General features: G+C 39.4%; 1 protein-coding gene across 2 annotated transcripts in view; it reads left to right on the top strand.

Moving 5' to 3' along the window:
* The first annotated feature begins 18,314 nt into the window (after positions 1-18,314).
* LOC129360811 (glycine receptor subunit alpha-4-like) overlaps positions 18,315-22,248 on the top strand; it is a 47,199-nt gene continuing 43,265 nt past the window's right edge. For both annotated transcript variants that reach the window (XM_055031246.1, XM_055031245.1), the window contains exon 1: positions 18,315-18,662. In XM_055031246.1, coding sequence (XP_054887221.1) covers positions 18,595-18,662 — 68 coding nt within the window. In that variant the 5' untranslated portion in view covers positions 18,315-18,594. The remainder of the gene's footprint in view (positions 18,663-22,248) is intronic.

Below are 22,248 nucleotides of genomic sequence, written 5' to 3'. Positions count from 1 at the left end.
TGGGCCTGCTATTGGACTATTGGGTTCCTCGTCTCCCGCACCCCGCGCTGGTGGAGCTGCAGCGGGAGGCAGAGGAGATACGCCGGACAGCCTTTGCGGCCTGGGACGCTAAACCTCTGCCTCCCAGGCCAGACATCCGCTCCGCCAGCCCAGCCCCAGCTCCAGCCTCTGCTCCTCGTCCTGCTCCGCCGGACCCCGCTCCGGCTGCCGTTACTGCTCCGCCGGACCCCGCTCCGGCTGCCGTTCCTGCTCCGCCGGACCCCGCTCCGGCTGCCGCTCCTGCTCCGCCGGACCCCGCTCCGGCTGCCGCTCCTGCTCCGCCGGACCCCGCTCCGGCTGCCGCTCCTGCTCCGCCGGACCCCGCTCCGGCTGCCGCTCCTGCTCCGCCGGACCCCGCTCCGGCTGCGGTTCCTGCACCGCCGGACCCCGCTCCGGCTGCGGTTCCTGCACCGCCGGACCCCGCTCCGGCTGCGGTTCCTGCACCGCCGGACCCCGCTCCGGCTCCTGCTCCTGCTCCGCCGGATTCCGCTCCGGCTCCTGCTCCTGCTCCGCCGGATTCCGCTCCGGCTCCGGCTCCTGCTCCGCCGGATTCCGCTCCGGCTCCGGCTCCTGCTCCGCCGGATTCCGCTCCGGCTTCGGCTCCTGCTCCGCCGGATTCCGCTCCGGCTCCGGCTCCTGCTCCGCCGGACCCCGCTCCGGCTGCCGTTCCTGCTCCGCCGGACCCCGCTCCGGCTGCCGCTCCTGCTCCGCCGGATCCCGCTCCGGCTCCGGCTCCTGCTCCGCCGGATCCCGCTCCGGCTCCGGCTCCTGCTCCGCCGGATTCCGCTCCGGCTCCGGCTCCTGCTCCGCCGGATTCCGCTCCGGCTCCGGCTCCTGCTCCGCCGGATTCCGCTCCGGCTCCTGCTCCGCCGGATTCCGCTCCGGCTCCTGCTCCGCCGGATTCCGCTCCGGCTCCTGCTCCGCCGGATTCCGCTCCGGCTCCTGCTCCGCCGGATTCCGCTCCGGCTCCTGCTCCTGCTCCGCCGGATTCCGCTCCGGCTCCTGCTCCTGCTCCGCCGGATTCCGCTCCGGCTCCGGCTCCTGCTCCGCCGGATTCCGCTCCGGCTCCGGCTCCTGCTCCGCCGGATTCCGCTCCGGCTCCGGCTCCTGCTCCGCCGGATTCCGCTCCGGCTCCGGCTCCTGCTCCGCCGGATTCCGCTCCGGCTCCGGCTCCTGCTCCGCCGGATTCCGCTCCGGCTCCTGCTCCGCCGGATTCCGCTCCGGCTCCTGCTCCGCCGGATTCCGCTCCGGCTCCGGCTCCTGCTCCGCCGGATTCCGCTCCGGCTCCTGCTCCGCCGGATTCCGCTCCGGCTCCTGCTCCGCCGGATTCCGCTCCGGCTCCGGCTCCTGCTCCGCCGGATTCCGCTCCGGCTCCGGCTCCTGCTCCGCCGGATTCCGCTCCGGCCTCCGTGGACTCTGCTCCTCGTGCGGCTGCTCCGGCAGCCTCTATCCCTAGTGCTCCTCCCGAGATCCCTAGTGCTCCTCCCGAGATCCCTAGTGCTCCTCCCGAGATCCCTAGTGCTCCTCCCGAGATCCCTAGTGCTCCTCCCGAGATCCCTAGTGCTCCTCCCGAGATCCCTAGTGCTCCTCCCGAGTCCCCTAGTGCTCCTCCCGAGTCCCCTAGTGCTCCTCCCGAGTCCCCTAGTGCTCCTCCCGAGTCCCCTAGTGCTCCTCCCGAGTCCCCTAGTGCTCCTCCCGAGTCCCCTAGTGCTCCTCCCGTGCCCCCTAGCGTCCCTCCAGAGCCCCCTAGTGTCCCTTGGCGCCGAGGACGCCCTCCGGACCTCCCCTGTGGGGTCTGCCGCGGGCGCCGAGGACGCCCACCGGACCCCCCTCGACGCCTCTGCCCTCTTTCTGTTTAGTTTTGGACTCTTGGCCCCTCCTTGTGTTTCCGCCCACCTTTGTGGGTAGTTTTGTTTTCTGGACTCTGGCCCTCATTCCGTCGCCCCTCCGCCCACCCTGGTTTTTGGGTTTTGAATTTTGTTTTTGGGCGTCTGGTAGCGCCCTTTAAGGGGGGGGGTACTGTCAGGTTCTGTGTTTTTCTGTGTTTAATTCTGAGTTTCTGTGTCCTGAGTCTCCTCGTTGTCCTGTCTTCCCCTTGATTGTTCCCAGGTGTGTCTTATTCCCTTGATTACCCTCTGTATTTAGTCCCTCCTGTGTCCTCTGTTCCTCGTCGGGTCCTTGTCATATTGTCAATCGTCGTTCTTTTGTCTTTGTTTGCCGCCTGCATGACTAGATGCTACCGGTGTGAGCCCTGGCTTCCGCTCAGCCGTGCTGCCTAGCCGCGGACAACTTTATTGACTGTGTTTTTTTGAACTGATATTCTTCATTAAATTTCATTATTCACCTTACCTGGGTCTCCAGCGCCTGACTCACCACCTCCACCACCACACTTTATGACAGCTATAAATGCTAAAAATCACTTCTCTGTTCACATATCTGTTTATGTGAATTAAAGAAGGGAAGGCATTTATTACTGCAGAGCAATTATGCAGAACTAAAAACTAAATAAACAAAGATAATCTAAAAAAAAGTATATTGGCTGTTTTACAAGAAACTTTGCTGTCATTTGGTCAAGATATTATTTAGTAAACTCACAACTCACTTATGACGATGTGTTGCATGAAGTCAGCATTTGCTAATGTTACCTTTTGACTATCTAAATAATGGTTAGATGTGAGTTTATTTTATTATTTGAGGGATACAATTATCATAAAAATTACAGGAAATTAAGCCTTTAAATAATTCACTCTGTATTGCAAATCTTTACCGTTTTGAATTTCAAAATTTTCATAACATCCAGATTTTTTTTTACGACATGTTACGATAGATTGGTAAATCGATTATATTATGTGCTCTATGAGAATATGATCCTTTCACCTTACTAGTGGTAAGGAAGAGGAGGCTGTCAGTCAGCTCCATAGGCATGTCAGTGTATCGCAGCAGGGAGGCCAGAACCGATCCGTGGAGGCTGTTTTGTTAGGATCCATACTGCACTGGGCTTTTGTTTCTCTCAGCCTCCCTGGAGATGTAGCCATGAGCCTGCAAGACATGACTGAATGTCAGCTTCTCTGAAAAAGACAATCCAGTGGCTGTCTCAGCAGGATTCTGCTAAAAGAAGGCCTCCAAGACATAAAAAGCACAAAGCAGCAGAAAACCATATCTAGATAGAATACCATGCATGTTTGCGATCAGATGATGTCGGGCTTTTGTGAGTATAAAGTTAAAATTAGAGTTTTTAAAAAAAAATAAATCACTTTAAGCTCAATAAATTTCTATCTGCAGCTGAGACAAAGACTTTTTGGATCTTCAAAAGTAGGAAGTGTTTTGCAGATTTGATGAAGAGTATGAGACAAATCCCAGAGGGTGGCTGTCATATATATAAAAAAACACAAAGCAGGTTTGGATCCAAGAAGCTTTATAATAAGATATTTTAAAGTAGAACAGAGTTCACTGTAAAGAAGATAAAAGCATAGCTTCCAGGAGGGTTTGATTGTCATTAATGGGAAAAAAAATATGCTAGAAAGCAAAAGTACAAGTGAGAATCCTTTTGAATTCAAATAAACTGTAAAAAAAAAAAAGAGTGAAGCAAAATGTTCCCATTTTTTGTAGCCCTCTCGAGTGGGTGGTGCGTCTTTCAATAGAGATGGTGGCTGCAGGGCATTGAAGCCGTCCTAACTAAAGAGGGGCTGACCTAAATGTTCACGTACAGACTCAGTGATTAAAAGGATTCATACTGAGCATCTTTTCTGTAAGTAAATACATCAAGAAAAAGAAGATCCTCCATGTTTGAAATGCATCTTACACAACAAGGTAGAGCAGCCATAGAAGTTCGAAAAGAAAATAAGAATGTGTTGATTTGGAAATTCACCAGAAAAAAAAAAAACATGTCATTTTCAGACACTGCTCTATATTTAGATTCTCTTCCTATTAATTTCCAGAACACCATGTTGTGCCGTCTGTGTGTCATAAACCTAATTACCCGTGATGGATGTTGGACAAGTTTCTGACAACCAGTATTAGTTGATCTTTCCCCAAGAGTTTATTGCTTTCTTTTTTTTCCTTCACCCTCAAACCCTTCCCTTCATCCTGTCTTTGGATGCTTTGACAAAATAAACCCACAACATACTGATGAATTATTTAAATTTGACTCTGTGATGTATGCAGGCTGAGTTGCAAGGGAGCGATGCAGTTATTACTACCGGCAAACCCTCTTCCTCCAGATGACTGAACCTCCAATCCAACCAATTACCATCCACAGCCCTGCAGCTCCTCGGCACCAAGTGGGAGAAGAAATAGGAGCTTCTGCCTACATTATTTCAAGATGCTGCAGTCAAAAATGCTGCAGTGTGAAGAAGGAGGTGATGGTCAGTTCATCGTTCAACGAATAGCCAGTTATCATTGTTCCAGCTGTCCAGGTCAATCACAGTCTGCTGACTGGAGCTAAGAACCAGGATTTTGTGGATTTCCTGCTGGATAATTAGTTTCCAACTTTCATTAGATTTCCATCTTAAACTTTACATAATATCATTCGAGTGTCCATGAAATATTTTTTAGCCCAGCCTACAAATGACTGACTGAGTTAAGACATGGAGAGTGTAGAGGCCAATTATACCCAGAGCATTATTCATCATCTTTAGCAGTTCAGCAGAGCGGCAATCATGGAATATAATCTCCATGAAGAGCTATACCATGTACCACCATTAAGCATTTAATTTTTCATTTAGCGTTTTGCTAACTTTGGAAATATGTAGTGGACTTAATTTCTCCTAAATATTCCTTCCTGGATAAATTCTAACTTTAAGTTGAATAAACTTCAACATTTATGTTGAAGTTTTGTTTATTGACGGTTAATAATTCTTCAAGCAGTTAGCTATAGTTATATCCATACTCTTATTTTGAAATAATTTATGCAGCATTTCTGTCTTCTCTCCTCTTGGTCTCTTGTTTTTGTAAATATTAACTTTATTTATTATTGAACAAATGGCAAGAACAAACAAATGATTGAGGTGTACAGACAAATACAACACACAATCAAACAACTAGAGGTTGAACAAATAAATACAGCGATTCGTGTAAATGAATGCTTTCAACCTCTCTGTGTCTCTAGAAATAGACGGATCTGTTTCCCAATAACAATTTGACAATAAAAAAATACAAGGTATTTTATTGTTCGGCACAGCTTTACTCATTGGCAACACCTGAACATTTACATTAAAATTAAAGAGCTATTAGATTATGTTGTAGGGTTGTTTGAAGTCGTATGCGAAAGACTCTTAAAGCGTGTTTGGGAGCAGCTGGTCAGCAGTGTGCTGAGTTTCTGCATTTGGGTGACCTATTGAACCAATTTACATTCTCTTGAGAACATGTCATATCTGCCTCCTGTTGCCCAATGCCAACAGAAGAATGTGGCCATCGACCCAAATATTACCACCCAAATGTGTCACTTCCTTTAAATTCAATTTGTCCTTGGTTCTCTTAACCTTTGTTTTCACGTCCATTCTCTTGTTCTCTTTCAGTTTACAGTTTTCTCCCGGTTGCTGATCTGAACCAGTTTTAAATATAAACCAGAGAGGAAACAAAATTGAAGAGGAGAGCAAAGAATCACACACTCCTAAAAAAATAAACCAGAATCGCAAAGTGTGCAGTACAAGGGCAGAAAACTCACAAATATTAACCGTAGCTCCTTTTTGCTAAATAAAATATGCCGTGAGGGCTGAGCAGTAAAACCTCTGAGCATTTGTACAGGCTCTCAGTTAGACCTAATGAACTCAAAAGAAATAAAAAGAGACAAATTAGTAAAAATTAGCCTGGGGTTCAGCTTCTCAATAGGGAAGAAATAAATGCCTTAACTATTGATATGAAAGGGATTTTTAATAAACTTCTGCTGGCAGCCTTGAAACTGGTTACAGAAAAACTTTAAATCTTCCAGGATCAGTTTTAAGGATTTAAGTATTTACTTTGCAAAGATTAGAATTTTAACAACTTTTAACGCATAACTTTTTTTCTGTTGTGTTCAAGCTGATACACAACAGAACAATCCACCCACTGTTATGAAGTGGGTGGATTGTTGGTGAGGAGGTAGACCAGGTAGTAGTCAAAATTATGGCTTAATGGCAAATACAGGAAACACTGACACATGTAGCGCTGGGATTACAGGACATAGTCATACGACAAACGACTGAGATGAACAGCAAGCAGGTGCCACAGGTGAGGTAAAATACGCAGAGGGTAATCAGGGCAAACGAGATCCAGCTGGAAAAAATCAAGTTTAAAACAAATAGACACAAGCCTAAATTAGCCAAAAAACAACACAGAAAACTAAATCCTCACACTCATCATAGTTTTGTTTGATTCCATGTCAGCAGATGCAAAAACAGAGAATGACAAATTCAAGTCAAGAATGCAGGGGAAAGATACAGGTGGCAATCACTTAAAAAAAAAACTGTAAATTAGAAAGGTTTATAGTATTCTCTTTATGATTCAACAAAACTGTGAATCTACTTGACAAACCATAATTTGCTCAGAAGAGTAATAAATTATAGACACAACAAAACTTAATCATCTAAGTATGAATCATACAAAAGAATTTGTTACTTCAGACCTCTCTATGTGCTAAACATGAGGGCAATATATCACTGTGAAGTGCCTGGTATTGCTCACGTAAAAATAAAAAACCTTATCTTGTCCAAAGTCCAAGACAATAAACTAAGGTTTTGTTTTCGCTTTTTACTCCTCAGATTTCTTATCTTTGAAGAAAGATCCAATTTGGGATTGTGTATTGTTTAACTTCAAACTTTATCACAGTAAGAAAAGTAAACACCATAACAAGAAAGTGCCTCTGGTGTGTTGACAGAGCAGTTAGATCTACAGATATTTGAAGTTTGGGATACAGAAATTATTCAAACTTCCTATGTTTACACAAGAGCATGTCGAACTAACCCCACGGACAGCCAAGTGAAACATGATTAATCATCTTAGCGTACACATACATATAAATCATACTTTCTGTATTTCAGCAACCTTCAATGAGGGTCTGGTGGCTCCCATAACACCAAGCGTAAGCAGATTCTTGATGCTGCATCACAAATCACTCTCTTCTGATTCACTATCCTCTGTTTCCTCTCCATCTATGAACACAATTGGAAATAGTGTCCTCGTTTACAAGACTACTTAGCAGCAAAGAAGTAGGTGTAGGCAGACACCATAATGACTGGAAAATATTTTAGAAAACTAAATCTCTACAGTATGCATGTGAGACAACAATGTCAAATCTTTCCACTGCACAAAACAGAAAATAAATAAAAAAGAAAAGATGCACTTGCTCCTGATTGCATCAGAATGTATGTCTGACAAATCTCTTGTTGAACCCTGAAGGTTCTACACTGTCTGCAAACCTCCTGCAGCTCAAGAAGGAACTTTTTTTTATTTCTTTGGAGTAAACCTAAACTTGTCATGATAGCTTATGCATCTAGGCATGTTCTCCCTCACTAAAGAAACTTGGAGCTTCTGCTATGTTTGATGGCAACAAATCTTCCATGTTCTCACATTCCAGATGCTTTCAGTGGGATCAAATCTGATGATCGGCCTGCCCATGACTGAGTATTGAGCTGATGAAGTTTCGGCCACATCTTGACTGACCTAGCTGTCCGGCATCAAGCATTGTCCTGCTGCGGGGAAAGTACAATTCCCAGAATGAAGAAACATTGTCACAGCAGAAGGAAGCAGGATTTATTTTTATTTTTTTTCAAAGTGTGTGCAGTTTGAACGATCATGTCACATTTCATCAGACTTTTACGTCATTGGCATGAGACATACATAATAATTCTGCACGTAAACCATGCATGAAAATAATAAGTTATGCAATTCTAAAATAATTTGTCACCACAGTCTGATTGTGGTCACGTCATTCAGTATTAAGAATTTTTCTTTTAAAAATGAACAATAAGCATATTTTATGATTTCTTTTTATCTGAAGTTAGCTTAAAAGCACTTTTGAGTTCTCTTTTAAACCCTTCTTATTCTTTTGCAAAAGCTTTCAACTCTTGAGTAGAAATAATTTTGTTTCCTGTTCCTTTCCAGGTTATACTAGCTAGCCCTGCATTGCCATCTAGCTGGACCTGGTACAAAACTTGTGTTTTATTGCTTTCCTCAGTAAATAAGGTTGGGTTCAGATGATCACTGAGTGGTTTTGCAATTCGACAGAAACTCAAATAAAATGGCTGCATACCTGTAGACCACCTGATTTTTGAGAAAAGGGTTGCGATCTCTTATTTTTTTTCTCCAGAGCTAAAGCTGCACCAGTAAGAAATGAGGGAAAGATAAATCATCTGTTTCTGAAAAACAGTTACTTGCCCACAAACCTTCAGTCAACTGCATCCTAACTTATTCTATTTTCAACCTGAACGGGTTTCATCCTAATATGTATTGCAAAAAAAATCAGTGATCAATTATGAAATTGTTTTTAGAAACCATGCACTCAAAATTGATTAATTAAAATGAATAATTCACAAATAAATAGACATGCTAATTTCAAACGTACCTGTTTTTTCATTGTGCTCTGGTGCCTGGAAAAGAAAGCAATGAGCCAGATTTAATACATTTACTTTGCTCATCAGTCTGAAGAGAGAGGATGGAGCTAAACCAATTTCAGGTGCATTCGGTCTGGTGGTGCGTGCTGCAGCATCGGTGCAGGTTTGCATGGCCAAAGAGAACCATTATTCATCTCCAAACACCACAGCCCACTTCCCATCCGAGGCTGCCTCTCAGTCAGACCAAGCCAGATTATTCCCTTTATTAATACAGACACACACATACACACACACAATGCCCCTCTTAGCCAAGCGAAATACGTATACTCTGCAGGTGGCCTCCCAGAATCTCCAAAATATTAATATTTTTAAGATCTCAACAAGTTCGTGCTCAAAAGAAAACTTAACATAATGTTAAAGTCCTTCAAATATCAATGACCTTATTATTGTTAATAATAATTACATAATTAGTTATAACTTTAAATTTTGCTTAAAGTCATAAACCCTAAATGTGAAACCGTGTCCTTGGAAGAATGAGAGGGGTTGAATGTGAAGACTTTTAAAAAAGGTTTTAGCTGGTAAAGGTGAAATATTTTCTAGCATTTATGATTCACTGATTTGAAGGTTGAATGGAGAAAACATGCAGCAGCAGAAGCTCCATGTATGAATGTGGTTCCTGTATCTATGGGATGCATCTCACAGGCATTAATAATTAAAGAGCGGTGTATTATTGCACATAAAAGTATTTTGTTTTAAATATAGCTCCCTACTATAGTGGTACACAGTTTGGAGTGGATGTTGAGGCTTTGGTCTAAAGTGTACAATGCAGACTTTAAGGGGAGATGTATGTGGGAGAAGCTTCTGACTGTTTATTTGTAGTGTAAAGTTCCACTGAGGTTATTTTTAATTTCTCTTCAACATGTTGGATGTGTGCTCATTATCAACTCCTACCATCTTTTAAGTAGCGTTTTCCTTCATATTCAAACTGGTTCTTAATCCAAACTGAAAAACTGCCTCCAATGGCTTGAGTCAGAATTGGCAGCTGCCAGTCTTACCTTACAGCTAAAGTCCAAGTTAACTCTCTGAGAAAGATAGCAGCCTGATTTCAGTCTGCTAAAGCACTCATTCCTTCTTTAGTGACGGTTCTGGTACTGAAACTCTTTGAATTTGTCCTTCTAATCCCTCCTAGAATTAGAGTAGACATTCTTAGTCAGAACTTGGCTGCAAACTGTTTCCTTAGACTCTTAAGAGACTAATTAACCACTTGATAAATTTTGAATCTTTATTTAGTTTGATTACAATATTTAAATATTCAGTTCTCTACTTTTGGTGTTGTAGTTTGTAAACTCAAATTTGTGTATTATCCCATGTTTTGTGTTGGATTAAGGATAAACTAAAATTTTACCTTCACTAAAACTATTATTTCATTGATTGTACATAAAATTAAGGCTTATAAATGTACAAAAATCCCCTCTAAATACTTGATGACAAACACTGAGTGGATTGTTAAAGGTATATATATATATATATATATATATATAAATATGAAAAACTTTCACTACAGTTACAACATTCTTGTGTCTAAAACTTGTTTTTGAAGACAGATTCTGTGAGACCACAATTGTAATTAGACTTCAGAGACTAAATATATATTTAGTGCATCCACCATTAATTATACACAAATCAAGTAAGCAGCTTTAAAACACAAATCTTCAAGATGTTTGCAGAAAATGAATGTAAAGTCCACAAGAGCCCCTGCTGTTTCTGTTGGCTAATTAAAATTTTATGCTTTACCACATTGCTCAGTATTCCTTTCATTCCTACCACAAAACTCACAACAGCAACATAAAAGAGGCCACGGGGCATCTCTCACCGTTTCTACCACTGCACGTCCCAGGCGCTACGTGGAAAATAGGACAGCGGTTGAACGCTCCTTCAAATTCCTCTCAATCTGTAATGAGTCACAGAAAGACTGCTCTCCTCAAACATCTCTTTTATTAAACACAGACATGAGATGCAAGCATAATTCTTGGCCAATTAAAAACAGTTTTCCACTGCATGAGTCAGAGGAAACAAAAACAATATAGAAGCACCTTATTTATGGGCGCCGCATGCTCCTGAGACATAAAGATGCTGTGCAGTTGCACATTCAAATCAGCACAGCCAGAGTTACATTTCATCATTATAATTCTTGGATACTTTGGCTTATATCATGAGGATACAGCAATTAGAACCCAGCGTGATGTGGCTGTGACACAACTCAAAGCGTACTGATTCTAATCTAGTCAATAAACAAATCAGCGCAACTGATCTCTGGAGATTCGGGATGACTCTCTGAGTTTGTATAACAATAATAAACAGAACTGTGAGTATCAGCTGAAAGACTTTGATTGCTTTTGCAAATTCGGAGGAAACCTGCAGCTTTGGTCAGTCGTCTAAAAACACTCATCGTTTGAATTCGTCTCATAATATTTTCCAGGGTGGAACAATCAACAAATTTAATGATTCATTGAAATAAAAATCCACCTAAATATTTTAATAACTCCACTATTGATTCAGTAATGTCTTTGAACTTGACAAAGTAAATGTGTATCAACTTATCTTTAGTAATCATGACTGAGTGGAGCCGGTCGTTTCTGTTTTCTGCCATAAAAAAAGAATTTGCTTGAGACCTGTCACTGAACTTACCAACATTCACAACAATGTTTGAAAAGGAAAAAGCAGGAGAGCACTGTTGCTGTGCTCAGAGGGCATATCTGCTGAGATATGTAATAGTTAGGTTGAATTATTTGGCAATTACAACACAAATATTTGTGTTGTAATACAGACACAATTCAAACCTAAGAACAGTGTAGTAACTGTCAATCGTGGCTGGTTGCAACATTAATGTTACTCTGGATGAGCCCTTTCTTCCTTTGGAAACAAATTTACAAATCAAAAGCAAATTTAAAAGAATTTGTTATTAACAAATAGCAAATCAGTTCAAGTTTTATCCCCTATAAGTTGTTTTTAGAGTTTTTAATCTAAGCTTATGCTGAAGTTTTTCATTTTAATAGGTATTACGAGGAAATTTCTCATTTTATATTTTACAAGGAGAAAGTTTCTCGTCAGTTTGAGTTAGTTTTATGTATCGCTATAAAAAAGTTCTTCATTTTGTATCCAACAGATTTGTTGGATATTGTGGAATTATAAAACACTAAAAGTAAGGGCCCATTTTGGTATAAAGAAAAATTGCAGTCACAAATTATATTGTTGTGAAACACATGTAATCAAGGATATTTTGAAACTATTTATTCTTTTTAGAATAGACTCAACCCAGACCCATTTTCAGGTTGCATTACTCTTTTCAAAAAAAAAAAAAAGAAAAAAAAAAAAAAAAAGCAAGACGAGGTGAACAGAAGTTGCCATTTTAAAGAAAGTACATGGTGTCCAGTAGCGTAATTCAGCTCTGCCCCAAGTCTGGTTGTGTTATCTGAGGCTAAGACAGACTCTTCAGTTTGGAAATAAGAGCACAGCTGTGTCTGAACTGACAGCGGCGAGTTTGCTCAGGGCTGAAGCTCTTATCTTTACTCCACTACTGAGTGTAAAACTACAGTATCAGTGTCTGCTTGAATCAAGGTGCTGCAGCATTAGAATAAGTGGCTTTACATGGCCTGAAAAACGAACAGCATTGACAGGTGATGTATAATCTTTTCAATCAAGCTGGCAGGACATCCATCAGATTCATGTCACAATCTCACCTTTCCCTCTCATACCAGATGCCACCCAGGTTTTATCCAGCTCTGTGCCTTGGCTTACCAAAATCAAGACATTTGGGCCATTTGTTAGGTGTCAAATATAAACTTTATGTTGTTGACTGTCTACGTAATCTATGTCCTCTCAATCTTTGGTTGCTTCTTCTCTAAAATCCAAAATTTCATAATCAGCCCAGTACAAAGACTGTTTTTGGTTTGTGCCTGTCTATTCTACTGGCATTAATTAATATATTTTCTGTATTAAATTATGTGTTGCCAATAATTAACTGCACATCAATTTAGTACACCAGTTTAAAGGTTTTCTTTCTTTTTTTTTTTTTAATCCAAAAGTACATTCTGTCCTGATTACTGCAAGATTTCCAGATAGTGAAATGCTAGGCAAACACACTCATCTAAACATGGCAGCACATTTCTATTCCTTGCTAAAAGGTAATGCTGATTATGGTTGTTATATGTTTCAAAGTTTTTAGGAAATTATTTGGATTTATATAAGAATGATTTTCTGCAAAAAAATAAAAATGGGAAGAACATGTTTTGTATAGCCCGGAGACTACCCTAACCTTTTAAAGGAAGCATAATAGGTCAGCTTTAATCTTCTTATATGAGCCATCAAATGGCATATTATTTAAATTTAAACTGTCTGTTAAGGTAGACCATGTTTAAACACATGGCTGAAGAGAAATATGTGATTGGGATTCATAATAGAACCTTTGACTACAACTTCAATGAATAAAATGAAGAGTCCATATTGTGTTAAACTTGGTTTGACATCATAACCTTCCAATAATTTGCCTGACTGATTCTCACTGACTCAGAATTGCCTCGTCATTTACGTTGTGGCGGCCGTGTCTGTGTGTCATAGACATCAGCTCTCTTTCTTCTGGTTTGACTGTCTGGTTTCCTGGTGGTAGTTTGAACTGAATGAATGCTTCACTTATGCAGACAGACAATGTCTTTCCCTTCACTTTTTAAATCTGTACATACTTGGAGAAAAGGATGTCTTTTGTCCTGCATTTGCATTTAAGAAATGTGACTCAAATAACACTTTGCTCTTAAACAAAGTTTGAGATCAAGTTTGTAGAGCAAAACGTCTGCCTAAGTAAACAGTGAAGGCCAAAAGGATTAGGTTTAAATGGGTTTAGGGGGATATTTATGTATGAGAAGGGGTAAGATATGACCAAACACGCTCCTCATTTAATGGTGGATAGTTCTTGAAGAGGTTCATTCTGAAACCTGAGAAATCCAAATCAAAAATACCTCAATTTATTCATTTATCCTTCATACAATGATATTCCTGTATCAACACTGAATAAAAACATGCTTCTGATAATATCAAAAGTTATTCACAATTCCCAAGATGCTTAAATGCATTCACTTGAATGTTATATCAATCAGGGGCTTGAAAAAATACATTTGAACTATTTTTATTTGAGAGTTAAGTGCTGATGGAAACGTCTTCAAATTTCAAAATGAAAACACTTACATAGAAGTGTTTACATCCATAGCTGCTATGATTTATAATGACTTATTTCACAAATAGACTTTCTAACATGTGATTTTAATTGCATTTCTTATTGAATGGAAACAACACAATTTATTTATTTTTTTATACTGGCAGAATGTTGAAAAAGCTTTGCATACATTTATATTTAAAACAGAGAAACAGTTTGTTTTTTTTTTAACACGTGAAATACTGGCCACTATTATGCCAAAAGTTTATTGATCCCACAAATGGCATTAAGTTGCACAACAACTTGGTAAAGTATCTTTAACCAAATGTTTGTTAGTAATTTGCATGGATACTTATCACTAAAATATATATTTAATTTAATTCTCCTCAAAATTTAAATGACATTTAAGCCCATTGTCACCTGAACATGTTCATCTACTGGGTAAAAACTGAGTATTTTTCTCAACTTTACATGAACCCCTTTACCCAGAAGGCAGAAACTTTGACCTTGTGAATATAAAAACAAAAATAATTAATTTTCACACAAACGGCTGCAACCTGAATTTCAAAAATAAATAGGACATGGCTGTTGCGAACAAATAGGAAAAGATTTTAAATTCAGGCGGCAGCACCTTAACTCTCTCCTCTATGTAAGTTGCTCAGAACATTTTTAGTATAATCATCTCTTTAGGCTATTAACAGCATGGACCACTGCACATAGCTTTTTTTATTCCCTCAAAACCAACAGCTGTGCAGGATGTGTCTTTACTGTGCAGCTGGGGATAAAGACGAGGTTGGGGCCAGAAACTGTGTACTCTAACCACAGGTCTGTCCCTAAGGGAGAGAATTAGAGATTTTGTGCTGGGCTAAGCAGCCATTTTTCAGGGGCTAAGGGTAGAAGAACCCTTGGAGATATAGCCTACATTGTTGTGCTTGTTCGCAAACAATGGCTGGAAATATTGGCAGCTTGATATACAAAAAAGGATTCATAGAATATTAATTTTGGAATAATTTTTTCTCTCCTTGATTTTAAGCAGTGTCACCTTGGCACATTAGAGTCGTGTCAAATGCCATTTAAGTCACAAATGGTATGCAGCCATTAATGAATAATGGATCGTACCGTTTGCATGTCTTCAAGCAGACATATAAGTGTTTTTGTCACAGCTGAGCCAGGTTTTGGCCCGCAGTCTTTCAAAGTTCTGTTTCTCATTTATGCTCAACTTTCTCTGGGTTTCATCATTGTCCTACCTGCCACTGAAACCTTGATTCTTTTCTTTTTCAGGCATCCTGTGGCATATTTGTTGCTGTGTTTGGCATCCACTGTCCTGATGACTCAGTTTGAGTCACACTTTGGAATACAGAGGAGATGCCGGGTGAATTTGTTACTGCGATGTGTTCTGGTGCTGTGGTTGAAAAACAAATTACCTCCGTTGTGTTGCTGTTGGTAAAAGGTGCTGATAAGCTTCACTTCTGTCTCACTGGTCTAATGGATTTATACCAATACCTCTGGTAAAAGACATATTTGATTTCAAGGTTAAATAAAGGTTGAAGAATTATCTTTTTTCTGGAAGCCCTGCCAAACTAGCAATGCCTGTTCACTCTCAGTATCAGTTAAAAAGATAAATGTTTTTTGGCCTTTTTTGGCAACTGCTTCTCTAACTCTTGAAGTATTTTCTTTTTGTCATTGTGGCACACATTCTTCTAAGTTTTAGCAAAGCACAATGCTAGAAGTACAGCTTTCACGCTGCAAAAACACAAAATCTTACCAAGTATTTTTTTCGTCTAGTTCCTGTGGCATCTTGAAATAAGACAAAACGAGCTGACAAGTAACCTTTCAGCAGCATATAGGAGCTTGTTTTCAGTCAATAACTCCTTAATATTAATTTTGAAAATAATTACTGGTTATACTGGCAGAATGTCTCACTGTTAACAAGACATTTTTTCCATTTTACAAGTTGAAAACTGTCCCTGTGGAACTAGTTCTTCTAGTAATCTCACAGTGACCTGAAGCAACTTGAGTGCTCCTTGCTTGAGAAAATAACGGAAACGTTTTATGACCGTGGTTGATGGGGTGAGAAAAATGTTAACCTACCTTCACATTGTAAGTACAAACTCAATGCTGCAAAGCATCTGCTGCAGTGTACTTTTAATACAGATAAATTAATAAATTGTCTTGTTTGTCTTCAAAGGTCAGAACTAGACTCTCCATCCCTCTTTGTCTCCATACATAGTGGTGACAAAAGACAAATCAGATCACTGATTTGGCTTTTAAATATATTTCACTTGGTTTATCACACACTGCTTCAGTTTGTGTTCAGCATTTTAAAACCTTGCAATCAGAGTGCATTATTTTTACTATTTTATGTCTCATTTTATAATTTGTGCTTTTGTTGATCTGTTATGTCTATTTTTGAAATTGTTAAGCACTTTAAAATGTATTATTGCTGGGAAAGTGCAACATAAATAAAATCAAAGCTCCATTTAGGTTATTTTCTGGTTGTCACTAAAAGTAGTTTATTTAAACAGATGGTATGAGAACATGCAGTTCATACATGTTCAAGCTGAAACCTAAATATTACAAGATAAAATATGATTGTGCTTGCAACTCTACAGAATGGTGACTGGAGACATGAAGCAGAAACGCTTGGGCACCCTCGGAGTAATGAAAAGGAAGACGAGTTTGAACGGGGTTTAATAGTCATTCCCACATTGTCAGCGCTGCTGTCCTTCCTGGAAACCTTGTGGGTGACAGCGGCCTGCTGTAAGCAACATACTTTCTTGCTCCAGATGCCATATTTCATATTTTGAGCTTAACTTCCCTCTGTTGAAAAAAAGAACAGTAGATAAAACTCTATTTTTTTGTTTTTGTTTTGCATTTAATTTTGAGTCACATCAACATAATAAATTTTCTTAAAGAACTGGTTATGGCAGAACATGTTGATAAAACCATCCATTAACAAAATGTTAAAGTTTATAAATATCTCTCCTTTCAATGAGTACTTCTTGAAATTACATAATATTGAAATTCTTTTCACATTTGGCCCTATGCAAATAAAAACTGCTGTGATTTGATTGATAAAATGACATCTAAGCATGATGAGTATAAAGGGTCACTTGAAAACTTATGGCAGCTGGATTTGGCCTGTGGGCCTTGAGTTTGACTGATGTGCTCTAGACTAAAATCTTGCTTCTTGTCCCATATTGCTGACAGAGTTCATTTTCCTATTTCTGGTATCACTTAAAAGAAGCTCACTCCACAGAAATTCGAAGAAAAAAAAAGTAGCTAGGAAAATTATATCTAAGGAGAAATTACAGTAAAAACTTTTTAAAAAGCTTCCTCATTAATGGCCAAGTAGTAACAATAGCACTGGTTGAAGAATTTTCAACTTCTGAACTTTTACTAAGATGTGTCATTTTTAAACATTTTATTAGAAATAAAATCTCTAAAGTTAAGCTGTAAACTGGGGAAGATCAGAGCATAGTTGATTTGTTTTTGAAAACCTAACTGAGGTCATAGAAGTCTATTTGTTAATTTACTAAGTGGCTTTTTTTTGCTTTCAATGAACTTTGAAAATTTCAGCATTTTTATTAAGCTTTGGACTTCGATACTACTTTGTATTATATCTTTTTAAATTTCCTGACTGTTTCTACCATTCCTGCAGTTTCAGTGTTAAATATTTGGCACATCGGTGCATATAAGAAACGCAACAATGTCCACTGTAAACCTGACATATGTTGGTCTGGGTCGGTCTGGGTCGGTCATCAGGCTGGAAAATGCTTCACATGCATAATTTTAACTCTAATCTTACCAGAATGAGAGGTCAGAAAGCCCTGACAAAAAATGAAGTGATTTCAACAGCAGCTTTTGTAGTGATGGATGCAATTTCAATGCTACTTTTTCATTTCACCTGAATTCTGAAACAAAATTCGACACAAAAAAGAATCAGTAAATATTTTACTGATGACTCATCTAGAGATTCATTTAAAAGGTTTCAGTGAACTGCCTTTGCATCTGCATGTTTGCATGAATTCAGATTAGCCGAGCCAAAAGGCTATAGCCAAGAAAAAAGTGGGCCACCATCTTCTCAAAGCAATTACATCCACCCATCCATCCATTGTCTCCACACTTATCAATTCAGAATCACCAGAGAACTGATGGATGGGTGTGTACCTAATAAAGTGGCCAGTGAGTGTAGATTTTTTAAGAGGATATCCTTAAAAGTCATCAAGCAGTTAAAGCAAGTCTTGATTCACAAAAACAAATTTCAACATAATCTACAACCACTACTGTTTTTTATTTTTTTCATTATCTTAGATTCAAATCAGCAAAACAGCGAATAATCTCACCCCAACTATTCCTCAGTATTAACCGTAATTAAAAAACGAATCAGGCTTAATAAAAACAGGGGGGCGGGAGGAGAAATGCGGGTCTGTTCCTTTAAATCTTCTCCACGTTTAATTTTTTTGGAGCGAGGGAGGGAAATACGGAGACAAGGGAAACCAAGCAATGTTAAAACACATTCATACAGGCAGTGGCGAGCCGACACTCCCCTTTAACATCAGCAGCAACACTGTAACAGACTGACCAGCTCCCGTTCAGCCGCTGCGTGGATGCGTGGAAGACCCCCCTGGTTGTGTGGAAGGGGGAGAAGTTTCCCCAAAGACGAATCTGGATCCAGCTGAGAGACGATGCCTTCTTCCTTTAGACGGGTCTCACAGGTGGTTCTGTGGATTTGCTGATTTTTGTTTTATTATTATTTTTTTTAATTTCTTATTTTTCCAAGTTATTCAGCGGGGACAAGGAGAGATTCTGAGCTAGAGGATGCTCCCACAAGTCTTTCGGATTTTGTATGTCTTGTCTTTTTGCGTCTTCCAAGGAGGCTTCATCAGGTAAGAAGATTCAGCATTTTTAAGCGATGCGAGTTTTCTTCCTTTTTTGGAGGGGGGGGGGGTGATGGGGGGATTTGATTGGCACAAACTTTTTTGGACATTAATTGTGCGCTATTAAAAATGTTATAACTTATAAACAGAGATCATTCGTGGATTCAATAAGATACCAAGAGGAAAAACCGAATTTAGGTTTATTATTTTGATAACCTGGAACCATGTTGAGCGCATTTTCTTTCTCCCAGGTTTTTACGCACACAGAAATCACACAGCTTCAAAAATCCACTTATTCGAAGCGTAAAGAAACTTAGATATAATATTACTTATTATGGTTGAGTAATATGTTAACTGGCAAAACAATTACTTCCGACAGAATAAAATAAAGTAAAATTTAAAAAGTGCTGTTTTTGTTTAAAAATACAAATATTATTTTTCTTTTGTGTGTGTACAATAAAAAACGGATAAACAAAAACTTTAATGTATTTTCTTAAAATAACATAAGTCTGGCAAAGTGTATGCTTGAATAACAATGACGTCACTGCCCATATATATATATATATATATATATATATATCTATATATATATATATATATGTATATATATATAGAAAGAGAGAGAGAGAGAGAGAGAGAGAGAGAGAGAGAGAGAGAGAGATGGCGGTAAGAACAGATTTTTTTATCTAACTCTTCAAACATATTTTTTTATTTCTTTATGTAGCTTTTACTATGCTGATGTTCAGGGCTGTTCTGTGCTGTTGTTGCTTTGCAGCAACAAAGTCCTGGGTTTCAATCCGAGCCTGTATGAAATCTTTCTGCAATAGATTGTCTCCCTGTGCATGCGTGGGTTCTCTTCGGGTACTCCGGCTTCCTCCCACAGTCCATAATGTTACAGTAATTCTGTCCAATATTACCATTAGGAGTGTATGATTGTGTTCCATGTGATGGACTTGGGGTGAGAATAAGGTGGTATAAACAATGGGTGGATAATTTTGCCTATATGCACTTTCATGTGGCAAAAAATAATGACACCTTTAGGGTGCACAGAAGAAACAGTGCCTCCTACAGTCTCAATGTGTAATGGTTGCAGAATCAGGTGCCTGCTTAGAAATATCCCAAAAATATTTCTAACTATAAGCTATGCCTGTCTTATTCTTTATCAATTTGAAACATGAAAAGAAGTTCAGTCTTTTCATGTTTCTTTCATTCCTACATGCCTTTGACTTTTAAAAAAATGTAAAGATATTTTGTATTTCAATTTAATATTTTCACTTTTTAAAAAGAGAAATCACAATACCACTTTTGTTTTTTTGTTTCTCATGAGAACATCCAATTACTAAAACATGCACAGACCCAAAATATTGGGATACATAAAGAGCTTTGCAAGACAGAAAGTCAAACTGGGGTACAAGATCTGAAGATTAATGAACTTTAAACCCAAATTTAAATTTAACTTGTCTTGATAATTGTGTCTCAATAATGTAAAGACAATTTATTTAATGAATTAAATTTGAAAATTGATCCCCATACCATTTGTCAATCAATCAAGTTTAACTGCATAGCACATTTCAGCAACAAGGTAGTTCAAAGTGCTTAACAGCATAAAAACATAAAAATAAGTCATAAAAACATCTTACAATCAGCAATTAAGAAACCTACATTACAGTTTGTCGATGTCATCATAAAAATAATCAATACACACCGAATATATTGATAGATATTCTAGTGATTGCGGCTCAAAAGCAACTCAAAACAAGTGGGGTTTTAGCCTTGATTTCAAAGAACTCAGTGTTTCAGCTGTTTTGACATTTTCTGGAAGTTTGTTCCAGATTTGTGGTGCATAGAAATTGGATGTACCAGTGTTCACAAAAACCTATTAGTTTTAGCTATGCCTGCCAAACTGGGAGACATGAGCGAGTCTCAGGCAGGACATTTCTGAATCACAGAATTTTCTCTCGTGCCTCAGATTTGAATCTTTTTGTTGCAATAATTACAAAATAGACTACGAGTTTTTGGAAAATGCAAAACATTTTCTGCCATGAGGTTTGGACAGCCATTCTGCTCACAAAAATACAATAAACCAACTGAATTTATCAGAAGATTATTTGGGATTGTCATGTATTTATAAGGAATGTCCCTGGAACACTGGAAATCTTCAAAAAAATGGGAAAACATCTGAAAATATTCTGAAAGAAATTATCTTTACCTCTGGTTTGAATTAGATAACATTCTTAATGCTACACCTTCATAAACCAATCAAAATCCTCGAAAGAATGCGCTACAGCAGCCAGCCAATCAGTGATAATCTCTTATATAACATTGATAAAAATGTCTGTGCAACTTGTCAACAATTTGCAGTTAATGGTTTTCAAATGTTTTCTTTAAGGTTGATATATTTTGCCAGGTTAGTGGAGAAGCAGACCGGTCAACATGTCCGAAGATTAATTTTTTCTTTGTCTGTACGTTGATAATATTTTCACAAACACTATAGTTCAAGATCGGGTAAGTGATATACAAAAGACAGCACACATTGGAAAAGCACTGAATAAACTAAATAAGACATTGATCAGCAGAATATTTTGCAAATAATTTGGTGAGGATGTTGCACAGCACTCTTCTACACAGGATCTGTGGATACTTTTGCTAAAATGCATTTGCAAACAAACCAATGATGGGGCTTTTGTGGTTTTGTTTTTATTGTGGATCGGTAATAATACAGTCCACTAGGAGGTTTTAGTACAAAAATTTGCCAGTCAAAGAGCGCTGCATCTAAGTATAGTAATAAATGGCTTAGTGGAAGAACAAAGTGTATGGTTTAAAAGGTAGACAAACATTAGTGATGACTGCAGATTGTGAAGAGGCAACAGCTAGAGACAGGGCTTCAGGAATGGCTTAAGATCAATACCTCCTTCTAGCTAAACTAGTTGAAAAGGTTTTTTTTGTTAGGTGACTGTCTCATTGCAGCAAAGTGCTTTACTCTCTTTTGGACAATCTAATATGATTAGCAGTACTTCTTTTTTTCAGAAAATCCTGCAGATAAAAGTTGAACCTTGGCCATTTATGTTTTTCTCTATATGTGTGCAACTGGTGCATTTATCAACCTGTTGTGCTTGAATTAAATTTTGTTACACAGCTGCAAACATTGCTTACAGGTTGGGATCAGTGTGGCTTTGCTTCTGGAGGCAATAAGAGAATGCATCAGTCAAGGTGCGTTCAGTATTTCTGGTTCCAGAAGCAGAAATATATCTTGATTTTCTTTTCATCATTAATTTTCACTTGTCTTAGCTTATTCTCCTTTCCTGCTTTCCAAACTTCCGTAGCTTCTTTCTTTTCCCCACTCAGTGCCAAAAAACTTTTTTGTTCACACTGAACACTTTCCTTATTTCATGCCCTGCCACCCTCAGGTGTGAACGGAAGGGAATTAAGATCTGCATAATCCCGGAGCGGAACAGAGCCGTGACTCTGTGAACCCAGGGGCGAGGGGAGCAGCTCTCAGCCTGGAGAGGCAGTCAACTGACAGCACCTCCTCTGAGAAATTATATGCTCTCTTACTGGCCTTCCTGCTCACTACATGAGGGGGTGGAGGAAGCCA

The sequence above is a fragment of the Poeciliopsis prolifica genome, unplaced genomic scaffold, assembly GCF_027474105.1.
Source record: "Poeciliopsis prolifica strain line A6 unplaced genomic scaffold, Auburn_PproV2 SCAFFOLD006, whole genome shotgun sequence".
Taxonomy (NCBI): domain Eukaryota; kingdom Metazoa; phylum Chordata; class Actinopteri; order Cyprinodontiformes; family Poeciliidae; genus Poeciliopsis; species Poeciliopsis prolifica.
This window is presented reverse-complemented; position numbering and strand designations above follow the sequence as displayed.